General features: G+C 38.8%; 1 protein-coding gene across 2 annotated transcripts in view; it reads right to left on the bottom strand.

The window, feature by feature from the left end:
* Positions 1–240: 240 nt before the first annotated feature.
* Positions 241–19479, bottom strand: part of si:dkey-61l1.4 (collagen alpha-1(I) chain) — a 69021-nt gene continuing 49782 nt past the window's right edge. For both annotated transcript variants that reach the window (XM_044362996.1, XM_044363004.1), the window contains exons 41-68: positions 19310–19363; positions 19068–19121; positions 16420–16527; positions 16281–16334; positions 15997–16104; positions 15847–15900; positions 15637–15690; positions 13834–13887; positions 13672–13725; positions 13140–13247; positions 12944–12997; positions 12038–12091; positions 11896–11949; positions 9156–9209; positions 9024–9077; positions 8832–8885; positions 7866–7919; positions 7729–7782; positions 7561–7614; positions 6900–6953; positions 6774–6791; positions 6623–6676; positions 6315–6377; positions 5371–5536; positions 3902–4008; positions 2641–2721; positions 2370–2552; positions 241–902 (exon numbers count right to left, since the gene is read on the bottom strand). In XM_044362996.1, the coding sequence (XP_044218931.1) occupies positions 747–902; positions 2370–2552; positions 2641–2721; positions 3902–4008; positions 5371–5536; positions 6315–6377; positions 6623–6676; positions 6774–6791; positions 6900–6953; positions 7561–7614; positions 7729–7782; positions 7866–7919; positions 8832–8885; positions 9024–9077; positions 9156–9209; positions 11896–11949; positions 12038–12091; positions 12944–12997; positions 13140–13247; positions 13672–13725; positions 13834–13887; positions 15637–15690; positions 15847–15900; positions 15997–16104; positions 16281–16334; positions 16420–16527; positions 19068–19121; positions 19310–19363 (2070 nt within the window). In that variant the 3' untranslated portion in view covers positions 241–746. The remainder of the gene's footprint in view (positions 903–2369; positions 2553–2640; positions 2722–3901; positions 4009–5370; positions 5537–6314; positions 6378–6622; positions 6677–6773; positions 6792–6899; positions 6954–7560; positions 7615–7728; positions 7783–7865; positions 7920–8831; positions 8886–9023; positions 9078–9155; positions 9210–11895; positions 11950–12037; positions 12092–12943; positions 12998–13139; positions 13248–13671; positions 13726–13833; positions 13888–15636; positions 15691–15846; positions 15901–15996; positions 16105–16280; positions 16335–16419; positions 16528–19067; positions 19122–19309; positions 19364–19479) is intronic.

Genomic DNA, 19479 nt, shown 5'->3' with positions numbered 1-19479 from the left:
GTCTTTCCTGACAGCGAAGGGATAAGCCAACTTGAATAACAGAAAATTTTCAGGTTGCAATAAATTCTTTTCTACGGAAATGCTTCAACCAATGGAATCTCTAGCCAAGGCAAAGTCAATTCATTTGGTGCTTATGCACAGAGTCAAACTTTGGCAGACGCTGACATATGAATTTGCACCATTAACCAATTGTTAACCATCTTGATGTTACTGATCTTTGAGGGAACACGGACAACTGTATAGTCCAAAATGGAAGAAGCTATCATATTATCTGTTACCCAACACAACTGTCAAGCAAACGAGCACCTGAATCAAAATTAAAAATAATTACATGAATGTCAATCAGTTACATAAATAAGCAGGTTTCAAAAACACAAATACAGACAAACAAAATGTACAAAGACAGTCAATGTCAAGAATTTCAGGTTCAAAATATCCTTGGTCTAAAAAGTGGGCAAGCCAACAGTTAGTTTGTGCAGAGGAAATCTCCTGGATGATCTTCAGCCTGCTTTGGTTGTGCTTGCTCATTTTTGACCCATAATTCCAACTGCAAGCAACAAGATCTCTAAAGTCACTGGACGTCCACAGAAACTTAGCTGGTATGCCAAGGCTTAACTAGCAAGTAATGCCAACTCAAAAATGATGTAATGCGATGAAAGACAGTATCAAAGTGCCAGAAATACATGGTTTGCCTTCGTAGCTGCAGACCACCACACAGATGTTATGCTAAGAGACAGGGTGCCTCCCTAGCTGAAGCATGCTGGTCCTATGGTGAAGCCAAACTCCTCAGTCTCTTCTTTGTTGCCAAACACTGCCAGGTCCCTGAGAGGCAGCAGCTGAAGATCTTCACTCTCAAATTGGAAAACAGATTTCTGGGCTCCTGACTCCAGTTCCTTAGAGGGCTGTGGAAAAGGAAACAGTGTTTGAAAAATAGTCAGTAAACAAGTGCATCTCTTCACTGTTAGTGTGCCCCCAAGGTTCAGTCCTGAGCCCCATTCTTTTCTGTCTACATGCTGCCACTAAACTATCATCTGTAAACAGTCTGTTTCCACTGATTTGCAGATGACACACAGCTCTATCTCTCTACTTCACCTGACGACCCAAGGACTGTCTTGTAAATTGCATTTCTAAAATGAGTGATTGGATGGCTCAAAATATTCTTCAGTTAAGGACAAAACAGACTACACACTGAAATCTCTGTGGAACTAATTTTAAAATGCTTCTCATCATTTTCAAATAACTCCCTGTAGAGTTGAGAGTGTGCACTCTGCTTATAACTTTAAAAAAATAACTAATCTTTTCACATTTGCTTTTACCTAGAAATTTTACTAATTTTTTTCTACAGTATTAATTGTTATTAATTGAATGTATTCATTTTTAAATAGTCCTTTCTTCTCTGCTATTATTGCTCCTATTTCTAAACCATTATATAAACAGTTATCAATACATGGTAAACTGTGCCAAAAGTTGGAAGAGCATTCCTATGGAAGGCCAATAATTATGTCAAATGATGTTTTGACCCTGATGTTAGGCCCTGCAGTATATTAGGCTGTTCCATCATAAATCTATTGGGCCACCAGACAACACTATTCTCTAGCCCTGACCCAACTTACTCTTTAACTGCCTTTAAACCCTACTCTCACCCAAGAAAATAGATACTCGGCATTTCGACTCAGCCTTAAATCTACTCTGTATGTGCTAAACTACATTTGTTGGTCCTGATATCTACTGTAGCTCCCCTATTCCCACAAATAGTTACTTATTATATCAGAATACTTTTCCACACAATTCTCTGAACTAATTCACATTTAAAGCATCCTACCCTCACCTTAGCAAAGAGCAGATACTTGTCAGCATGACCTGGCTTTATAACTACATTGTATCTGCTCAGGCTGAACTACAGGGGCTGGCCCAATTAGCTTGATAAGCAACTTCATCTGAATGCCGTGGCCCATTCAGTAGTCCAGCCATCATCGATGTATAACTAGTTCTACAAATACCCAATAATTAGTAACACCTCTAGAATGAGAAATTATTCATAAATTATGTCTGTTGATCTGTCTTACCAAATAAAGGAACATGGTTTCAATATGATGCAGGCAGGTCTAAAGGGTCATCAGGTGGGCAACCTCTCAATAACTGGTCATGCCACACCTATGTCACCAAGAAGGCTAAACGGTGTGTTTAGTACACTACTATAATAAATATAAACAAGACCATGTTAGCAGTACTGTTGTTTGTGCTGTTCATACAGAAAGAATAACTCTACAAAAACTGCAGTAAGTTGAAAGGTCTAAAAGAAGGCTCACAGTTTTGGATACAAAATCCACCTTCATCATCATCATCATCATTGCCACTTAGTTACTTACCACACAGTGTCGCAGTGCCCCCAGGTAACTCTGTGTCCGAGTATCAGCCAGGAACTTCACTTCCCTCTCTGTGTGGCTCTGTCTGCTTCCCTGCTGGCATGAGTAGGTGATGGTCTGCGTGGACAATCTGCTGTTCAGTCTCAGAAACCTCATCTGCACCACATCTGCTCCTGTGTACTCAAACTGAAGGCACAATAGGGAGTTGCGTTTAAGATGTGACTGAGAAATGAATAAATTAAAAAGGACAGGAAAAGCTAAATCAGACGCTTACCTGGAAGCCATCTTCAACTCTGCTCAGCCAGTGAAATGACATGTTGGTGCCTGAATCCTTCAGCCAAGCTTTTACTGGAACCTGTGATTGGTAATTAATGTTATCATGTTAATATGAATACTGTATTTTTATCAAACTTTTTTTTTTAATTGAAAGGTTGCAGATGAGGCTTAAACCATTAATAAAACACCAAACATAACCTCAATCTTGAGCATATTGTTCCCCAAACACTCTCATTTTAACTATACTTTGTAAATAGGTGACTTTCATAGTAGGGGTGTGCCCAAATCCAAATACCTTATTTGGCAAAGCACAAATAGTGGCTTTTTTATAAACATTTATTTCATTCAAATATTTTAAAAATTATCTCTTAGTCTCTCTCCTCATACGTCTATCAGCAGGTCTCAACGAGGGGAGTCACATCCACCTGCTACATGACGCACATTTCCTTATTTGGACATCACTCCCGGAGAATATTCCCCAGGGATAAAGCTGACCTACTGACACAAACAACACAAGTGCCTTCAAGGGACTCTCCATAACCTGTTGTTCCCCTTCTCCTTTCCACAAAGTAAGGTCATAAAAAAATAGGCAGTAAATAAAAAGTGCAAAGCAAGAATCACCTTTGAAGTTCTTCACATGTTACACGCTGAACTGTCTCTGTGTTATGGGTGTATAAATAAGTGGAGGTCTGTCTGTGCAATGCACTTGGTTTTAGCTCAGTAGTCAGCACAGTCATCTATGATCTGGGAGACTCAAGTTCAAGACCCTCATTCTGAGGGTCAGATGCATATTTAGGTCTCACTTTCAAAGTTTAGTGATTTACCAAATATCTAACACACACAGTGAATTCTTCTGTGCACACAGTTTTCCACAACAGTATTTTTGTCTACCATATTAAGTCCAACGGCCTCAGTATATTGGTAACTTGTAAATACAACACTGATTTATTGGAAGGTGCATTTTTTCCTTTTTTTTTGACGGAGGCTTGATATTTTGTCCTGCTTCCAGACTTTGTTGGGAGCTAGGCTCAGTGATGGGAAGGTGGTATAAATAGCAACACCCATCCAGAAAGCAATGAACTACTTTTAGATTTGATGATCCCAACATCAATCCCATTTGTTTATGTATTCTTACAAAAGATATTACAATTACTTGAACAGTTACAGAAAGAGAGAGAGAGAGAGAGAGAGAGAGAGAGAGAGAGAGTGTGTGTGTGTGTGTGTGTGTGTGTGTGTGTCTGTGTGTGTGTTGCTGATACCTGAGGCTGGAGTGGAGACAGGCAGGTCTTTGGTTCTGCTGTGAAGTCACAGTAAACTTGAAAAGAATCAGCTGGGCTACCCTGGTTGGGATCAATGTAATATATTCCTGAAAAAGATGTAGATTGTAATTATTTTTCTAACTCCTCTACACAGTTAAAAGTTTTGTTAATATCAGAGTATCATCACTTCATCACAGATGTGGCAACACCTGTCCAACATAGCAAAGGTATCCCCAAATTATTATTTTTTTTGATTGTATTTATTTATTGGGACAGTGTACAGTTTTCAACATAAAAGATGCACTGCACCGGAGTTAGCTCAAAGCTAATTTACATCTGCAGTCCACCACAATCAAAACATACAACAGCACAACAACAAACAGTACAAAGCAAAAAAGACACAGAACACACCATACAAAATACAAACAATGACACAGACAATGGCACATTTCCAGTCATCAGGAAAGGAGCTGTGATTAAAAGACAAGTTAATTAAATGAGCAATAGGGGGAGTTAAAATATCTTTGTGTGATTTGACAAACATGTCAAATTGGAAAGAGTCTCTACTTTTGGAGCTTTTTAAGGAGCTGATGATTTGTTTACTTGTAACTCATTAGTCTCTACCAGCTCAAAAACCTGACCTGTAGCATCTATAGGAACAATATCCAGTTCATATTTTTTTTCCTAACTCATTTACAGACTCAAGAAAAAAATTATTAAAGACAGAAGCAACAGTAAATGATCTTCAATTAACTTTCCCTGTACTTTGAGTTTAAAATCTCCTAAAAATTTTGGGTCCCTCCTTGTGAGATTATCAATGTTTTTCCAGATCAATTTACTGTTGCCTTTTGCCTCATTCAAAATATTGAGATGACAACGAGATTTAGCTTCTCTTTGCTCTTGGATTACTTTGTTCTTTAAATCTTTATAAATCAGCATGTCAGTGTCTCTTCTAGTTTTAATTGCAGCATCTCTATTTCATTAGTTTCCACAAATGTTCATTAAACCACGGTAAATTGTTTTTATTTTTAGATTTTATCTGTAGCCTCACATTAAATCTTTCCCTCACAGAGTTGATTCTGTGAGTAAAAGTATCACAGCCATAGTCCAGCTCATCAGAGGACAGTACATCATCCCAGTTCAAGCTCTTAATTTCACTGATAAATTCCTCTTGCTTAGCTCTGGGTATGCATTGAAGGATCATTGTCTTAGTTGCTGTGGTCTTAAATGTACTTTTAGCCAGTTTTCTTGCACATAGGGTTAGGTTATGATCTGATAAGCCAGTGATTAAATTTTTTCTGGTTTGTTAGTAAATATCATATCAATTTGTGTACTGGACAATGTGTTAGACAGTCAAATCCAACCAACATCTTTAAGCCCTGTCACACATTATTCCCAGAAAAACAACAGATTATATTTTTCTTCTTTAAGACCTTATAGCATCAGGGAACAGTCCTGTGATGTCTCACCGTTAGTGGAGTTGGGGTGAGCGAGCCACAGCTCCAGACATGTAGTGGCTGGGTGTTGTTTGCTGCCGTCTGGTGGGTTTATGAACCAGCGGAGATCTCTTTGGAGGCCTTCCAACAGAGTCTGCATCAGGATGTAGTTGGGTTTGTCTGACATGTACATGAGCTCCTGAGATATGAATTGGCAAATAAAGAGGGATATTCAGTACATTCATCACCAGGAAGAAGAATAAAGTTGATTGGAATTAAAATCTGTCATGATTCCTGCTCCGGTCCTGTTTATTTTATTTCCTTTGCCCAATCTGTTTCTGTCCCCGCCTTCACCCCCACACTCTCTCTTCCCTTGGTTTTGCCATTCTCCAACTGTCCACCACATGTCTGTTTCCCACACCCACCTGCTCACCTGTTGCCACTCCCCAATTATCCTTACCTGCTGCTCATTACCTCTTAAACCCCAGAAGCTTCTATACTGGATCTCTAACATCTATTCCCTGCCAGACCGTCCATGTTACTTCATACCTTTGTGGTCTGTATTCTGTTACCTGTATCCCAATCCTGTTTACATGTTCCTGTTCCTGTTGTTCTTTATCCTGTCATCCTTAACGTGCTGCCTGGCTTCTTTGCCCTCTGGACTCATTAGCCTGTTTGGATTGCCTTCTCAATGCCTGTAAGTCTGTTTATTTTATTTTATTATTACAGCCCCTTTTCCTCCACATATATATATATATATATATATACATATATATGTATGTGTGTGATATTTTTTATTTTATTATAGTCAACAAATTAGTTCATGTTCAGAGCCAAAGCAACAATGAATAGATCACTACAGTGATTTTTTTTTTTTTTTAAATGAAACTATACAGTATATTTGTGAGCTGATTTTAAAGACTTCCATCCATTAGGAGACGGACTAATGCAAGCCATCCCTTATCAGCTAGAGTTACCTTCAGCTGTGTCAATGTGAGGTTCACTGAGGTGCCTGGGGGTCCAGGAGGGCCAGGTGGACCCTGACAAACAGAATGTGACCCATGAATACATTTACTGCAGTGGACATTACAAAGTCTTTGTTATTCATTGCAAGAAAATTGTCGTCAAAATGTCTTGGACACAAATGTTCATACACAACTTCACTATATTATTCCCTTGTTTCATGAAGCAAGTCAGGATTAAATCATTTTGAGGGAGGTTTTTGCAGTTAAAAAATGTGTAGCACTGTACACAACTTCAATATGAGGGCATACAATATACTCACAGGCAACCCTCGCTCTCCAAAGATTCCTGGTGGTCCAGCGAATCCTTTTAGGCCCTGATGATCACAAAAGCCTCTATTTATAAATATTTTTCATTAGATCTATCAGGGAAAGAATTTCAACCTCAGGCAGAGTGGTGTTGGATTTACTCACCTTTTGCCCAAACAAACCCTAAAAACAGAAAAGCAGATAAGCAATGTTAAGAGTGTTGTGTATTCTAACAAACACCAGTGCAGTTGTCATTGTTTTCCAATATTTCATTAACTGGAGATGACTTACAGGCAGCCCAGGCAGGCCTGGAGCACCTCGTCTGCCAGGTGGACCAATATCCCCCTAGGAAACAGTTAATACTGCATTATTATTATGACACAATTAAAGGAATGCACTTCAAGCAGGTTTACAATAATTACAAAAATAACAATATAGCATGAAAATCAACTTGCAGATATGTGAAACTTTCTTAACATGCTGGACTATAAGTAAACCATCAGAGTGGATATGATATCTGTATGTGTGTGGTGCTTAATCCTATCAGCACATTGTGCAGTGATAATGCAGTCTATGTGTGTGGCACTGCAAGAAACAGAGGTGTGTTCCTCCTGCATCCGTGAGTGCTGTGCTTTTATTAGAATTTTTTATTATTAGTAGAAGTATTGTAGAAGTTTCACTATGGTTACATGGTAATGCAGTTCAAGTTCAGATTATTTTTGTGGTCTGCTTGTCTGTTGTATTCCTGTGCTAATAGGAAGCTATAGTAACATTCAAGACTTGTATTACAACTTGAGTCTCATTTTTATAGTTTTGGCCATCATTCTTGGCCAACATTGCACTCACATAAGTTATTACTAAGATCTGGGAACACAGCAACATGGCCAAAATTATGTCCAACAGGTCATGAAACTCAAACATTCAGATTATCAGATGATATTCAGATGTTCACCTGCTCTCCTTTTTGACCTGATTTCCCTGGCTCTCCAGTGGCACCTTGCACTCCCTAAAACAACAAAAGAATGTACTTTACTGAGCACACATGAAAGAGCATCAAGTAGTTATGTCTATATCATTTAAAAGACCTTACATGGAATACTATACTGACACATGAACTGACCTTTAATCCCTCTCCACCAGGAGGGCCAGGTGGTCCTAGAACTCCTGGTTCCCCCTGCATTGTGGGATATAAAGAATGTACTTATTATGCACAGCAGCTTGTACAGGTGGACGACTAGGATCAGTCTAAAGGCCTACCTTGAAGCCTGGTCTACCCCTTTCACCCTTTTCTCCACGGGCGCCAGCTTCACCCTTTTGGGAACCATGGGAAGAAAAGAGATGAATATGTGCTTTTATGAAACAAATTCCTTTTATTCAAAAGGAGAGACAAAGAAAGACTAGGACACAGTAAGACAGAGGACAAACAGGGCCCTCCCTGATTGTAAGGTACAGTGATGGTCACACTGAATAATTCAATTATTATTCAATTAATTTGCAGGCATTTAACAGTTCAGGACATTCTACAGAGAGGGTGGTGCAATTTGGTACAAGTTATAAAAAAAAACTGAAAAACTTGTTACGTTGGTCTAGTTAGTAAATACCCACTCATTTTAGGCTATTTGAGTTCATACATAGATGGGTTTTTTTCAAAATCTCAGTGCATAGTTTTGTGTATCAAACAATATATTAACATGAGTTTTTTTCAATAATTTCCTAAAAGTAGCTGCTGTGTAACTGTTAATTCTAAGGTACTAGGTAATTTGGTATTATACAGGAAATGTGCTTGTTATAGAGTTTTTAAGAAACTACACACTGAAAGTATTTACTGTCAGTTAAAGAACAATTACCAACTAAACCAACTCCACCCTCTCTGTAAAATGTCCTGAAAATGAACCGTTAAATACCTGCAAATTACTCAGAAAATTTCCAGGTAATTAGTATATAATTAAAGGACCTGCAAAATAAAGCATTACCAAAATAATCTATTCGTCCCGCAATGGGCAATCTGAGGCAAACAAATACACAACAATTCATTCACATACATAGAAACAATCTAAAAATACAAATGTGATCATGTCATGATCAAAGAAAGGGTTAATGGTAGTGGCCAATCCATAACAATATCCAACACCATGAAGGCACATAATGTCAAAAAGGTACATTATATAAAAGAATGACTCACAACAGAGTAGTTCCAGAAAACCTGATGAGGATACAACTTACATATGTTCCGTGTCTCCCTAGAAGACCAAATGGACCCAAATCACCCATCTTCCCCTGCGAGGCCAGAGAAAAACCAAGAGCGGATTAAATGTAATACTGACCTGAGATATGTTTAAGAGCTGAAAACACAAGCTTTAAGGGCAAAGTTAAGCTTTGTGAAGGTGAGAGCTGATACACGTTTATATAACTGACCTTTTCACCTCGCCTGCCTCTTAGGCCTCTATTTCCAGCTTTTCCTCTTTTCCCCTTTGCAAAAGAACAAAATTATATATAAGTATGAATTCCAACTCACATTAACTTTAGATGTTAGGTGAGCCATCCTACCGTCTTCCCAATGCGTCCATCCTTCCCTGGACGTCCACTTTTGCCATCATCCCCCTGAAAACAACCCAGTGAGATCTCATGACAGATTCCAGATATTCATTAAATATCAGTTACATCACATTACAACCTTTGTCTTTATCTCATTTTAAACTGAAAGTCAACATGGCCCTTTATTAGTCACAAAATAGTAGATAATTTCACTTTTTCCCAAAGGCAGTTACACCTTTACCGAGAATTTTCTTAAAATACATCAGCTTTCCCATTAGTATCAATGGACAACAGTTATTTGATTATGAATTTGGGACATATATTGTGAATAAATCTAACCCAAAAAAATCGGTTTGTTTTTTTTTAAATCACATTTGACTAAATAGTCTTAACAGTTTCATATTGCATATTTCTGCAGTGGGGATTTCACCTAAGAAGCTGTCATACTTAAAGGGTAAATCTGGCATTGTTCTATATATTTCTACAAGACAATGAGAAAAGACCTAAACTAGAATGGTGAATCAGAAAACAAATAAAATGTAAAACTTTGGTGTGATACACTTGAGTTGAATCTGTTATCTGTCTCCACTCGGGTATAAAACATAACCACAGTTATATTGTGATGCATCAGATCAGTCCAATCAGCTGCAGTGTCCAATCAATAACTGATATCCAATAAGGGGGTGTGTTGGCTGTTAAGAGTTCCATGAAGGCTGCTCTCATGTATCCTCGATAATGGCTCCTCGCTCCTCGGAGCAGAAATAAGAGCTTTGAAACAGACTTCAAAGTGGCAGACCAGAATGACTTCCCGTTCAGGCAAGAAGCAAGGAGATATCAAATAAGAGTCTTGAGATGTAGCCTCTGTCTGTGGCTCTGAGCTCCAAACCCATTCATTCTTACATAAAATGTAAATCTTTAAACAGCTGGTCACTGTACTTTCTATTCAAACAGGAGGAAAATAGTGCATTTGTTAGAGACTATTGTCAGTGGTGGATTAATCTACCTTTTGAGCCCTAGTAAGTCAAAATAAACTGCCTGGCAATATCGTTTATTTTTATTACTGTCAACAAATCCCACGAAAAGTCTAAAACCAACAATGTTTTAGTCCATCTCAATACTTTCCTCAAACTATGTGCTGACCAACTAGAGCCAGTGTTCACAATAATATTGAACCTGTCCCTGGCTCAGTCTGTCATACCAACATACTTCAAGAGGTCCACCATCATTCCTGTTCCTAAGAAAACAAGACCAGCCTACCTAAACGACCACCACCCAGTGGCACTCACCTCTGAAGTGATGAAGTACTTTGAATGGCTGGTCAAGGATTACATCTGCTCCTCGCTACCCAGCACACTGGACCCACTAAAGTTTGCCTACCATCCCAAGCAATCAACGGAAGATGCCATAGCACACATCCTCCACATCACCCTATCTCACCTGGACAGAAAGGGAGCTATGTAAGTTTATTGGTCATTGACTACAGATCAGCGTTTAACACCATTGTTCCCTACAGGCTTGTCACAAAGCTCAAGGACCTGGGATTAAACACCTCACTGTGCATGTGGATGCTTGACTTCCTGACAGGCAGACTCCAGGTGATGAGGGTAGGCAGACACACATCTTCTACTGGAGCACCCCAGGACTGTGTTTAGAGCCCGCTGCTGTACTCCCTGTACACACATGACTGTGTAGCCACTTTTGACTCCAACATTTTTGACTCAAGTTTGACACAGCTGTGGTGGGCCTGATCACCGATCACAATGAAAAGGCCTACCGGAGGGAAGTAAAGGACCTGACCTGCTAGTGTCAGGGCTAAGGAGCTGATAGTGGACTTTGGGAAGAAGCATGGAAGGAACCACACCCCCCTTAATATCAACAGGTCTTCAGTGGAGAGGGTGGACAGTTTCAAGTGCCATCGTCGAGGGCTTGATCTGTGCTCTGCATACTGACTGAAAGGCAAGGCAGAGACTGTTTCACCTCAGACGCTTGAGGAAATTCCAGGTATCCCCTCAAATACTGAGGAATTTCTAGTCCTGCGCCATCAAGAGCATCCTGACAGGGAACATCACTGCTTGGTACGGAAACAGCACTGAACAGGACCGCAAGGCCCTTAAAAGAGTGGTTTGTTCAGCTGAACATACAATAATGGTGCTCTACAACAGCTAAAGGATATTTAGACCAGGTGCTGCAAGAATAAGGCTAGGAGAGTCATTAAGGATCCCAACCACCCGGATAATGGCCTTTTCTCCCTGTTGCGGTCAGGAAGAAGGTACCGGATACACCGGCCAGCGCTGAGACCCTCAGGAAGAGCTTCCTCAGGCTACTAGGGTCCCATTTAAGCCCCCCCCCTATTCTGTTCTATTCTACTTAAACTCTTTTTAATGCATGCAGTGAAGGAACTAGCGGATTACATTTCACTGTGATTGTACTTTATATGATTACATATACAACAAATAAACTTGATTGATTGATCGACTTTCAAGTCTTCCCTTTCTTGTCTGTGGCTCTCAGCCCCAAGCCCACTGGTTCCTACTGAAGACGTAAATATTTTAAAAATGGTTCACAAACATATAGTTTAATTAAAAAAAAAGGATCAATAGTATCCTAAAACAGCTGCTCACTGTAGATTGTAGCAACACACACCAGTGTTGGAGAGGTGCTGACCACAATGAAAGTACAAGCATGAAGGAAGGTAGTCACACACTTGTAGCCACAATGCAGATGAGTATTTTTGTATATAGTCTGAGCTGACCTTTCGACCTTTTTGTCCTGTCCTTCCCTCCGGTCCAGGTCTACCCTTTGGTCCCTGAAGTGAATACAGAATAATCATGATGTATACAGAATATGCATGAATGTATCATGTCAGTGTGTGTGGTTGATGAGGTAACACTGACCTGAGGTCCTGGAGGGCCAACAGGACCCTGAAGTCCAATCTCACCCTCTATACCCTGGAGAATGGAAACAGGTTGTGTACAGTATGTTAGGGCTGTACAATACTCACATTGAGGTACTGTACATTAGTACATTAGTAATGTTAGTGAAAGTAGGCTATGTCTCAAAATTAAGACCACATTTCCCATAAACCCTGTTGCCTTTTAGTCCCCTCTCTTTCTTCCTGGCATATTCAGTAACAAGGGACTGGTTTTCTACCCAGTGACACACAATGTAAAATATAGTGTGGTGTCTAATAGAGGCCTCCAAGCTTAATAAATCCCATATAATTTCACTTTTATATGGAATCTATATTTCTCTAATTTAATGTGATTATGGTGTTTATGAAATGTTACAATGCATGCAAAGTGCAAAAAAAACATTTTAAAATGGTTACATGTATAAAAAGGTGCTGGGTGAGATAAGGTTTGAATAATTAATACGTGCAAAAGATGAATTTGCTAAATGATTTTCTCTGATTCGACAGTTGATCTGTGAAAGTGGTGGATTCAACAAAAAAGCTTTCTTAAGAAAGGTTTCTTCTTAAGGAATGTCCCTTATTTCCTCAATGAACTGAACTAGAATGTTGTCTATTCGTACTGCTGTTAGTGCTCTTAGCCAACAGTTATCTGGGATCTCATTGAATCGCACTGATAACAAGCTACCACACACATTATCAAAGGAAGGCTTGTCTATAAATACATTTTCTGATCCTGTTTAAAACAATATATATGTCTAGAAGATATTATATGTCACCCAGAGACCAGGGGTTTGAGTTTATTAACTCCTCAGACAGGACTCTTACATGTCTGCCTGACAATTTATTCACAGGATGATGAATGTATCCTAACAGCGGGTCCTGGTCTTACCCCTGGTCCTGATGATCCTGTAGGTCCTTCATTTCCTGTCAGGCCATCAGGACCCTGCAAACATAAAGATGCACCATCACCATCAGTTACTCTTGAAGTTAAAAAACCATTACATTGTTGTATCAATAAAAACCCTGCTGTGTATAGAGATACATTCTCTGGTTGTTATAAATCTCAGAACAGCTGGAGTTCTCACCGGCTCTCCTGGCTCCCCTTTCTCTCCAGGCTCTCCTCTCAGCCCAACAGGTCCAGAAAACCCTTTCATACCAGGCTCACCTTGTCTTCCTCCAATCCCCGCAGACCCCTCAAGTATAAAAATATCAGCAGTTATCTTGGGTTATGATTGGATAACATGAGTGCTAAAAGAGAAAGTAATTTAAAGGTGCAGTGCCTTGTTAATGTAGAATCATTTGACCCGGAAATAAAATCAAAGGGGAAAATGAAAAAGAGTAAATGGTGAATGAAATATTATTTTAATCTATGACTACAGATAATAAAAGTGTGGTTTAATGCTCAAAAGAAAAAGGAAAATATAGATATTGGGAAATGGCTATGAGAAGTGAAACTGAAAATTTCTTGCATACCTGCTTGAGGGAATATAAAGTGAAACTTAAGTGTTTTCATGGACAGATAGTTTCACCCATGACCTCCAGTTGAAGGACAGGTCATCAATCATCATACTACTACAATACTGTACTGGTCTGTCATATTGTACTGTAACTACTTACCACTGGTCCAGTCTTTCCCATGTCACCTTTCACACCTCTGCTTCCTGCCACCCCCTGCCATCAGACAGTGCACAATGTGAGGGTAATGAAGCTAACAATGGTATTAGATCAGCTTCATGGAGCAGTTACAGTATGTTACAATTATTAGCAGCAGTGTTCTACCTTGAGACCTGAAGTCCCTGGATCTCCAGTCAAACCAGCAGGACCTTTGTTTCCCTGTAGAGAGCACAAGATCAGTTCTCAAACCTGTTGGTGCTGTCTACTTTAGAGATATGGATACAGTTCCGCCGTCGTGTCTGGGGCCTATTAGCAATAACAGTTTATTTTCTCCCTCCAATTTTGACTTGACCTTTACTCTCTGGTGCAGATTGGGTATCAATCATTGCAAAGACCTCTATGATGATAATATTTTTTCTAGCTTTGACTCTTGATGTCTTAAATTTAGTCTGCCACGTTCAAATTTATTCCACTACCTTCAGGTCTGTCACTTTGTATGTACAAAGTTTGATTCCTTTCCCAAGTCCCCTCAAGAATCAAAATGGGACAGCCTTTTCAAACTATCTCCTACTCAGAAGGGGCCTCTATCTGAAATTTATGAAAACACCATGTCTTTGAACAGTGATACAGTCTCCAAGTCAAAGTCCAGATGTGAGGAGGAACTGGGAATGGAGTTGGCAGAGGATCGGTGGGATGCAGCGTTAGATAAAGTGAATTCTTCATCATCCTGTGTTTGACTCGGTGCACAGAGCTCGCTTCAGTAAATCTAGACTAAGCTTTCTAGCTCTCTAAAATAGTGGCAAGAGTTTGTCTGTTTATTCTGTTCATCCGATTAAATCCCTATGTGCCTATTTGATATCATGTTTTACTTTATTTATTTTATTATGTTTCTAACTTTTTTTTATTATTTATTTTTCTTTTCCACTTTTTTTTTCCTAAAGCGTTTATTTGCTCACCCCATTGTTGGTATTATTGTTATTGGTTTTCTTTCTTTTTATGCGTCTGCCGATGCTTTTCACCACTAAAAATCATATTAAAACAAAAACAGACAAAACTTAAATCAACTTTTTAAGATGTGGAACAAATATATATTATTTAGTTAATGAGTTACATACTGTATGTAAGCATGCTTAAAATGAGAATATGTCATTTTTGAGAGAATGAATAATACCGTCTCCCTCTTACAAATGAAAAAATTATTTCATAGGCAATAGAATGCCCCTGTTGCTAAACCCCTCACTCAAATAGAGTATGTCCAATCATAGTTTAGCAAGGCAACTACATGTGGCAGGTCTGTCCAGCTTTGGATTACTCCACATGTGGAAACTGCAAATCTATACTGGGTATCTAAAGCATTTGGAGAATTGTGCCTCTTTCAAAACCAACAAGTGCAAAAGTGTAAGGATTGGATTAAACATTCCTAATGTAAGCTGCAAACATTAGCCTGGCTAATTTGTAACCTAAGCTCCAAGGATATTTATTAGCTAACAACATTATTGTGGAGTACAGATTATAACCGCGTATTGTCCAAAGTTTCAGCCTTTTATTACAAAGTTCCCCTTTTTGCGTGCATTTCCATAGATCTTGCTGAATCGTGTGTAGGTTTGCTGTTGGGACAAAACATCTGTTATAAACCTTCATGCAGCTACCACAATGAAGATAGCTTCAGCAGAACTTTGGAATATATTTTTGCACAGAGTGAGCACTGTGAATTTTGTCCTTGTAGGTTTTTACAGTAAAATCATGTGAGAAAGGGGTCATTTCACGGCAACTATGGACATAAGGAATGATTACGGTGACCCATCATTATTTTAACGTACATGTGAGACTGACTTGAAAAATTCTGAATGTATCCTCTAAAAAACCACATTAAGACCAATGTGGTGTTTTAAAGGATATGCACATAATGTGTTTTCTGTGTGTTTTCATTGACTCTGGAGTTGCAGAACATGCTGTGAGATTGTCTACCTTGATTCCTGGTGGTCCATCAGGCCCTGGAATCCCCAAAATACCTGGAGACCCCTGAAATTATATGCACAACAATTCCCACATGTTTAATTAGAAAATAAGATACTAAATGGCACTATGAAAAATGACAATTATTCACAGTTATACATATCAAATTTAGTATCACAGTAAGAAAAGTTACTACTTTTTCATGGGTAGCAGGTATTTCACCTGTAGTCCTAATAAGCCTGATGGTCCAACTTTTCCCACCAGGCCGCCCTGCCCCTGAGAGAAGAACATGGCAGTGAGGACAGGTATTGCACAGTGGATAGACAGATGGTGATATAGGTAGGTAGACTGATAGATAGAAGGCTCATTTACCATTAAACCAGCATAACCCTTTTCTCCTTTTGACCCTCTTGGCCCTTGTGTTCCTGGGACCCCTGAGGGTCCCTCTGACCCCAATAAGCCACGATTTCCCACGTCTCCCTGTGAAGAACAATTTATGATACGGTAATGTGAGCAGTAAAGGGTATTAAGTCTGCCTCTAACTAAATGGGAATTGTTCATAAGTTATATAACAACATGCATACCTAGTTAGCCATAGCATGTCTGTTTTTAAAATGCTACAGTAGCAAACAAAACAATGTTGAGATGGAAATGACCTTTGCTCCTTTAGCACCCACATCCCCAGGAACGCCAGGTTCTCCAACATCTCCCTGCACAAAGAAACAAAATGAAGGAAAGGGCAGCACAAATAGCATGATGGCATGAATGGCTGCATAGAATGACAGTACATCTTACCTCTTTGCCCCTCAGTCCAGGCTCACCCTTCAGCCCCTGGGAACCCTGAAGTCCCGGCTCTGCCTTTGGTCCTTTGGGCCCTGGTTGTCCCTGGGGGCCTGGAACTCCCTGTTTTACCAGGATGGTACATAGTTTGACAATTGTTGAATATTGTCTGCTATGGTTGTCTGAGTTATTTCATCTGTTGTTCAATGTATTTTATTCTTATTCAGCTTTCATGGAATTACTGCCCTGTAAGTTCAAATCTTATACAATAATGGCTGTGATACTTTTACTCACAGAATCAACTCTGTGAGAGAAAGATTTAATATGAGGATACAGATAAAATCTAAAAATTAAAACAGTTTACCGTGGTTTAATGAAAATTTGTGGAAACTAATGAAATCTAGAGATGCTGCACTAAGGAAAGCAATTAAACTAGAAGAGACACTGACATGCTGGTTTATAAAGGTTTAAAGAACAAAGTTATCCAAGAGCTAAGAGAAGCTAAATCCTGTTTTTATCTCAATATTTTGAATGAGGAAAAAGGCAACAGTAAATTGATCTGGAAAAACATTGATAATCTCACAAGGAGGGACCCAAAATTTTTAGGAGATTTTAAACTCAAAGTACAGGGAAAGTTAATTGAAGATCATCTTACTGTTGCTTCTGTCTTTAATAATAATAATAATAACAATGATAAAGAAATATAAAACATATATACATATATATATACATATGCACATACACATAGATACACACACACACACACACACACACACACACACACACATATATATATATATATATATATAATGGAAATCTGCTGTTGTCACATCTATTTTTAAATCTGGAGACCACTTTGAAGCCAGTAACTACAGAGCAATAAGTATACTGCCAGTTGTCATTAAACAACTGACAACATTTCTTAATACAAGCAATTTTGGTCTACATTGTATGCAATTTGGATTTAGAGCAAATCATTCCACCGAAACTGCTACCTTGCACTTAATAGAGCAAATTAAATACAATACAAACCTAATCTAATAATCTAGCATGACTACAACTGAACGATGGCTGAGTGACTCTTTGGCCAATCCTGAAGCCAATAATTTTGGAGGGAATAATGCAAATAGTCAACATATGGGCTAACATGTCAAGCTCCCATACATAAACAACAGTAACTGAACAATAGCTGGTCTTTAAATAACAACCTAACAACCAGAAAATCTTGTTTTGCTGACCTCCAGTGGTTTGTCTCTCACCCAGCAGCAGTGATGTAGTGTACTCCAGGGTGTGTCAGTACATTGTGACAGAACTGTTAGGTGTGGTTTCAGGTGCAACAGAGCACACCCAACCACACCCTGAAGTAAATCTACACCCACAATGTCAAATTTTATAATATATATATAATATTCTCTATTATCTTCTAAGTTTAACTACTGGACACAGATGTCTCCAACCTCACTGTGAAGTGTATGTGCACTGGAGGCTTGAAGTTTCCACATCAAAACCAAACCAGTTGTGATGTCACTAATCATGCTCATAGATACACATGTTGAACTGAGATTTGTGAACACATAGTTTGCTCCTTCAGGAGATGAATGTGAAAACAAATTCTGCACATTTATCATTCTGCAATGTGAAGACAAAAACATCCAACTTAAGGAACAAGAAGCAAAACACATTTGTGAGGGGAGGGGGGCTTCACATGATGGAAATGCTTCAATTCAGATTTTTTAAATATTGAACAGCCTATTTGTGCCCTGCACAGGCTGTAGATGATGTTATGGCAAGTTAAATTCCCTTTTAAAAAAGTTGATGTGATTTTTTTTTTTTTTTTTTTTTTGTATTAGCAGTTCCAGACTTTTTAATGTTGTATACAGTTTTATGCAAAGTTTGGCCTCCCCTTAACAAATAACATATTTTGGTGATTTTTTTAATTGAAAACATGTAAACACAGTCTCTACAGGATATGGGGAAAAAAACACAATATTTTCTGGAAACAGTAATGCAATGGTTACTGTTTATGACATAAATTATTTATTCATTTTAAAAAAAAAAAAACAAAAAAAAACATCATGGTGGCATTTGCAAAAGTCTGGGCACCCTACCTAGTCAATACTTAGTAACACTGCCTCTGGCAGATATCACAGCTTACGATGCTTTTTGTAGCCAGCTAAACATCGTCTAATTGATTAATCCCGGATCTGTGCTTAAAACGTTTGTACGCATGGATTAAGCACAGATTTGTGAGTACGCACTGTTTGTGAATGAGGCCAAATGTCATGTTGTGCGTCAGTCTCACATTGCTCACTGCTTGTCTATTCATGTGATTATGTTTGCATGCATATTACAGCACATCTTTGTCTCTCTGACAGTGTAGCTTTCACTGGTAGTGTGATGAGACCATGATTGAGCCCCCCACTACCTGATTATATCAGATATCAGCAACACAATGGCGATCTGAAAATATGGCTCATTATCCAACCCGAGTGTGATAAGAGGTGCAGCACACTTGAAACTATCAACCAGAGAGGCCAGTGAAACATTGCTTTTCATCCTAGAATTAGTTACTCATTACAACATTAGATATCTGATATATAATGTGTTTGTGTGTGTGCGTGTTTATTTTTTTGAAAATAGAATTCAGTAATAATGTCACAGACCTGGTCACCTTTTGTTCCAGGAGTCCCTTCTTCACCAGCTGGCCCTGGAGGACCCTAACATGACAATCATACCCATTATTAATATGGTGCAATTTATCACAATGTTCCTGATTATTATAGAACTGTATTTGTGAAACACTGAGGATAATTAGGTGAAAAAACTGCATTGTTTTGGAATAATTTCAGAAGACTTCATATGTTTCTGAATGTAATATATGATAGTGTAATTGGTGCTGACTGACCTTCTGCCCATTCAGACCTGGAGCACCAACATCACCAGCAGGACCCACTGCTCCCTAAAAACAATACACACTTAATTACTGCTTAAATGATTCTTTCTCATCTTGGACTCGGACTTGGTTTTGTGAAGACTGATATTTTGAAGGAATATTTGACATGTATGGTAAAATCA

Source organism: Thunnus albacares, chromosome 2 (genome assembly GCF_914725855.1).
Source record: "Thunnus albacares chromosome 2, fThuAlb1.1, whole genome shotgun sequence".
Lineage (NCBI taxonomy): Eukaryota > Metazoa > Chordata > Actinopteri > Scombriformes > Scombridae > Thunnus > Thunnus albacares.
Note: the sequence above shows the minus strand (reverse complement) of the source record. Positions and strands in the feature narration are given on the sequence as shown.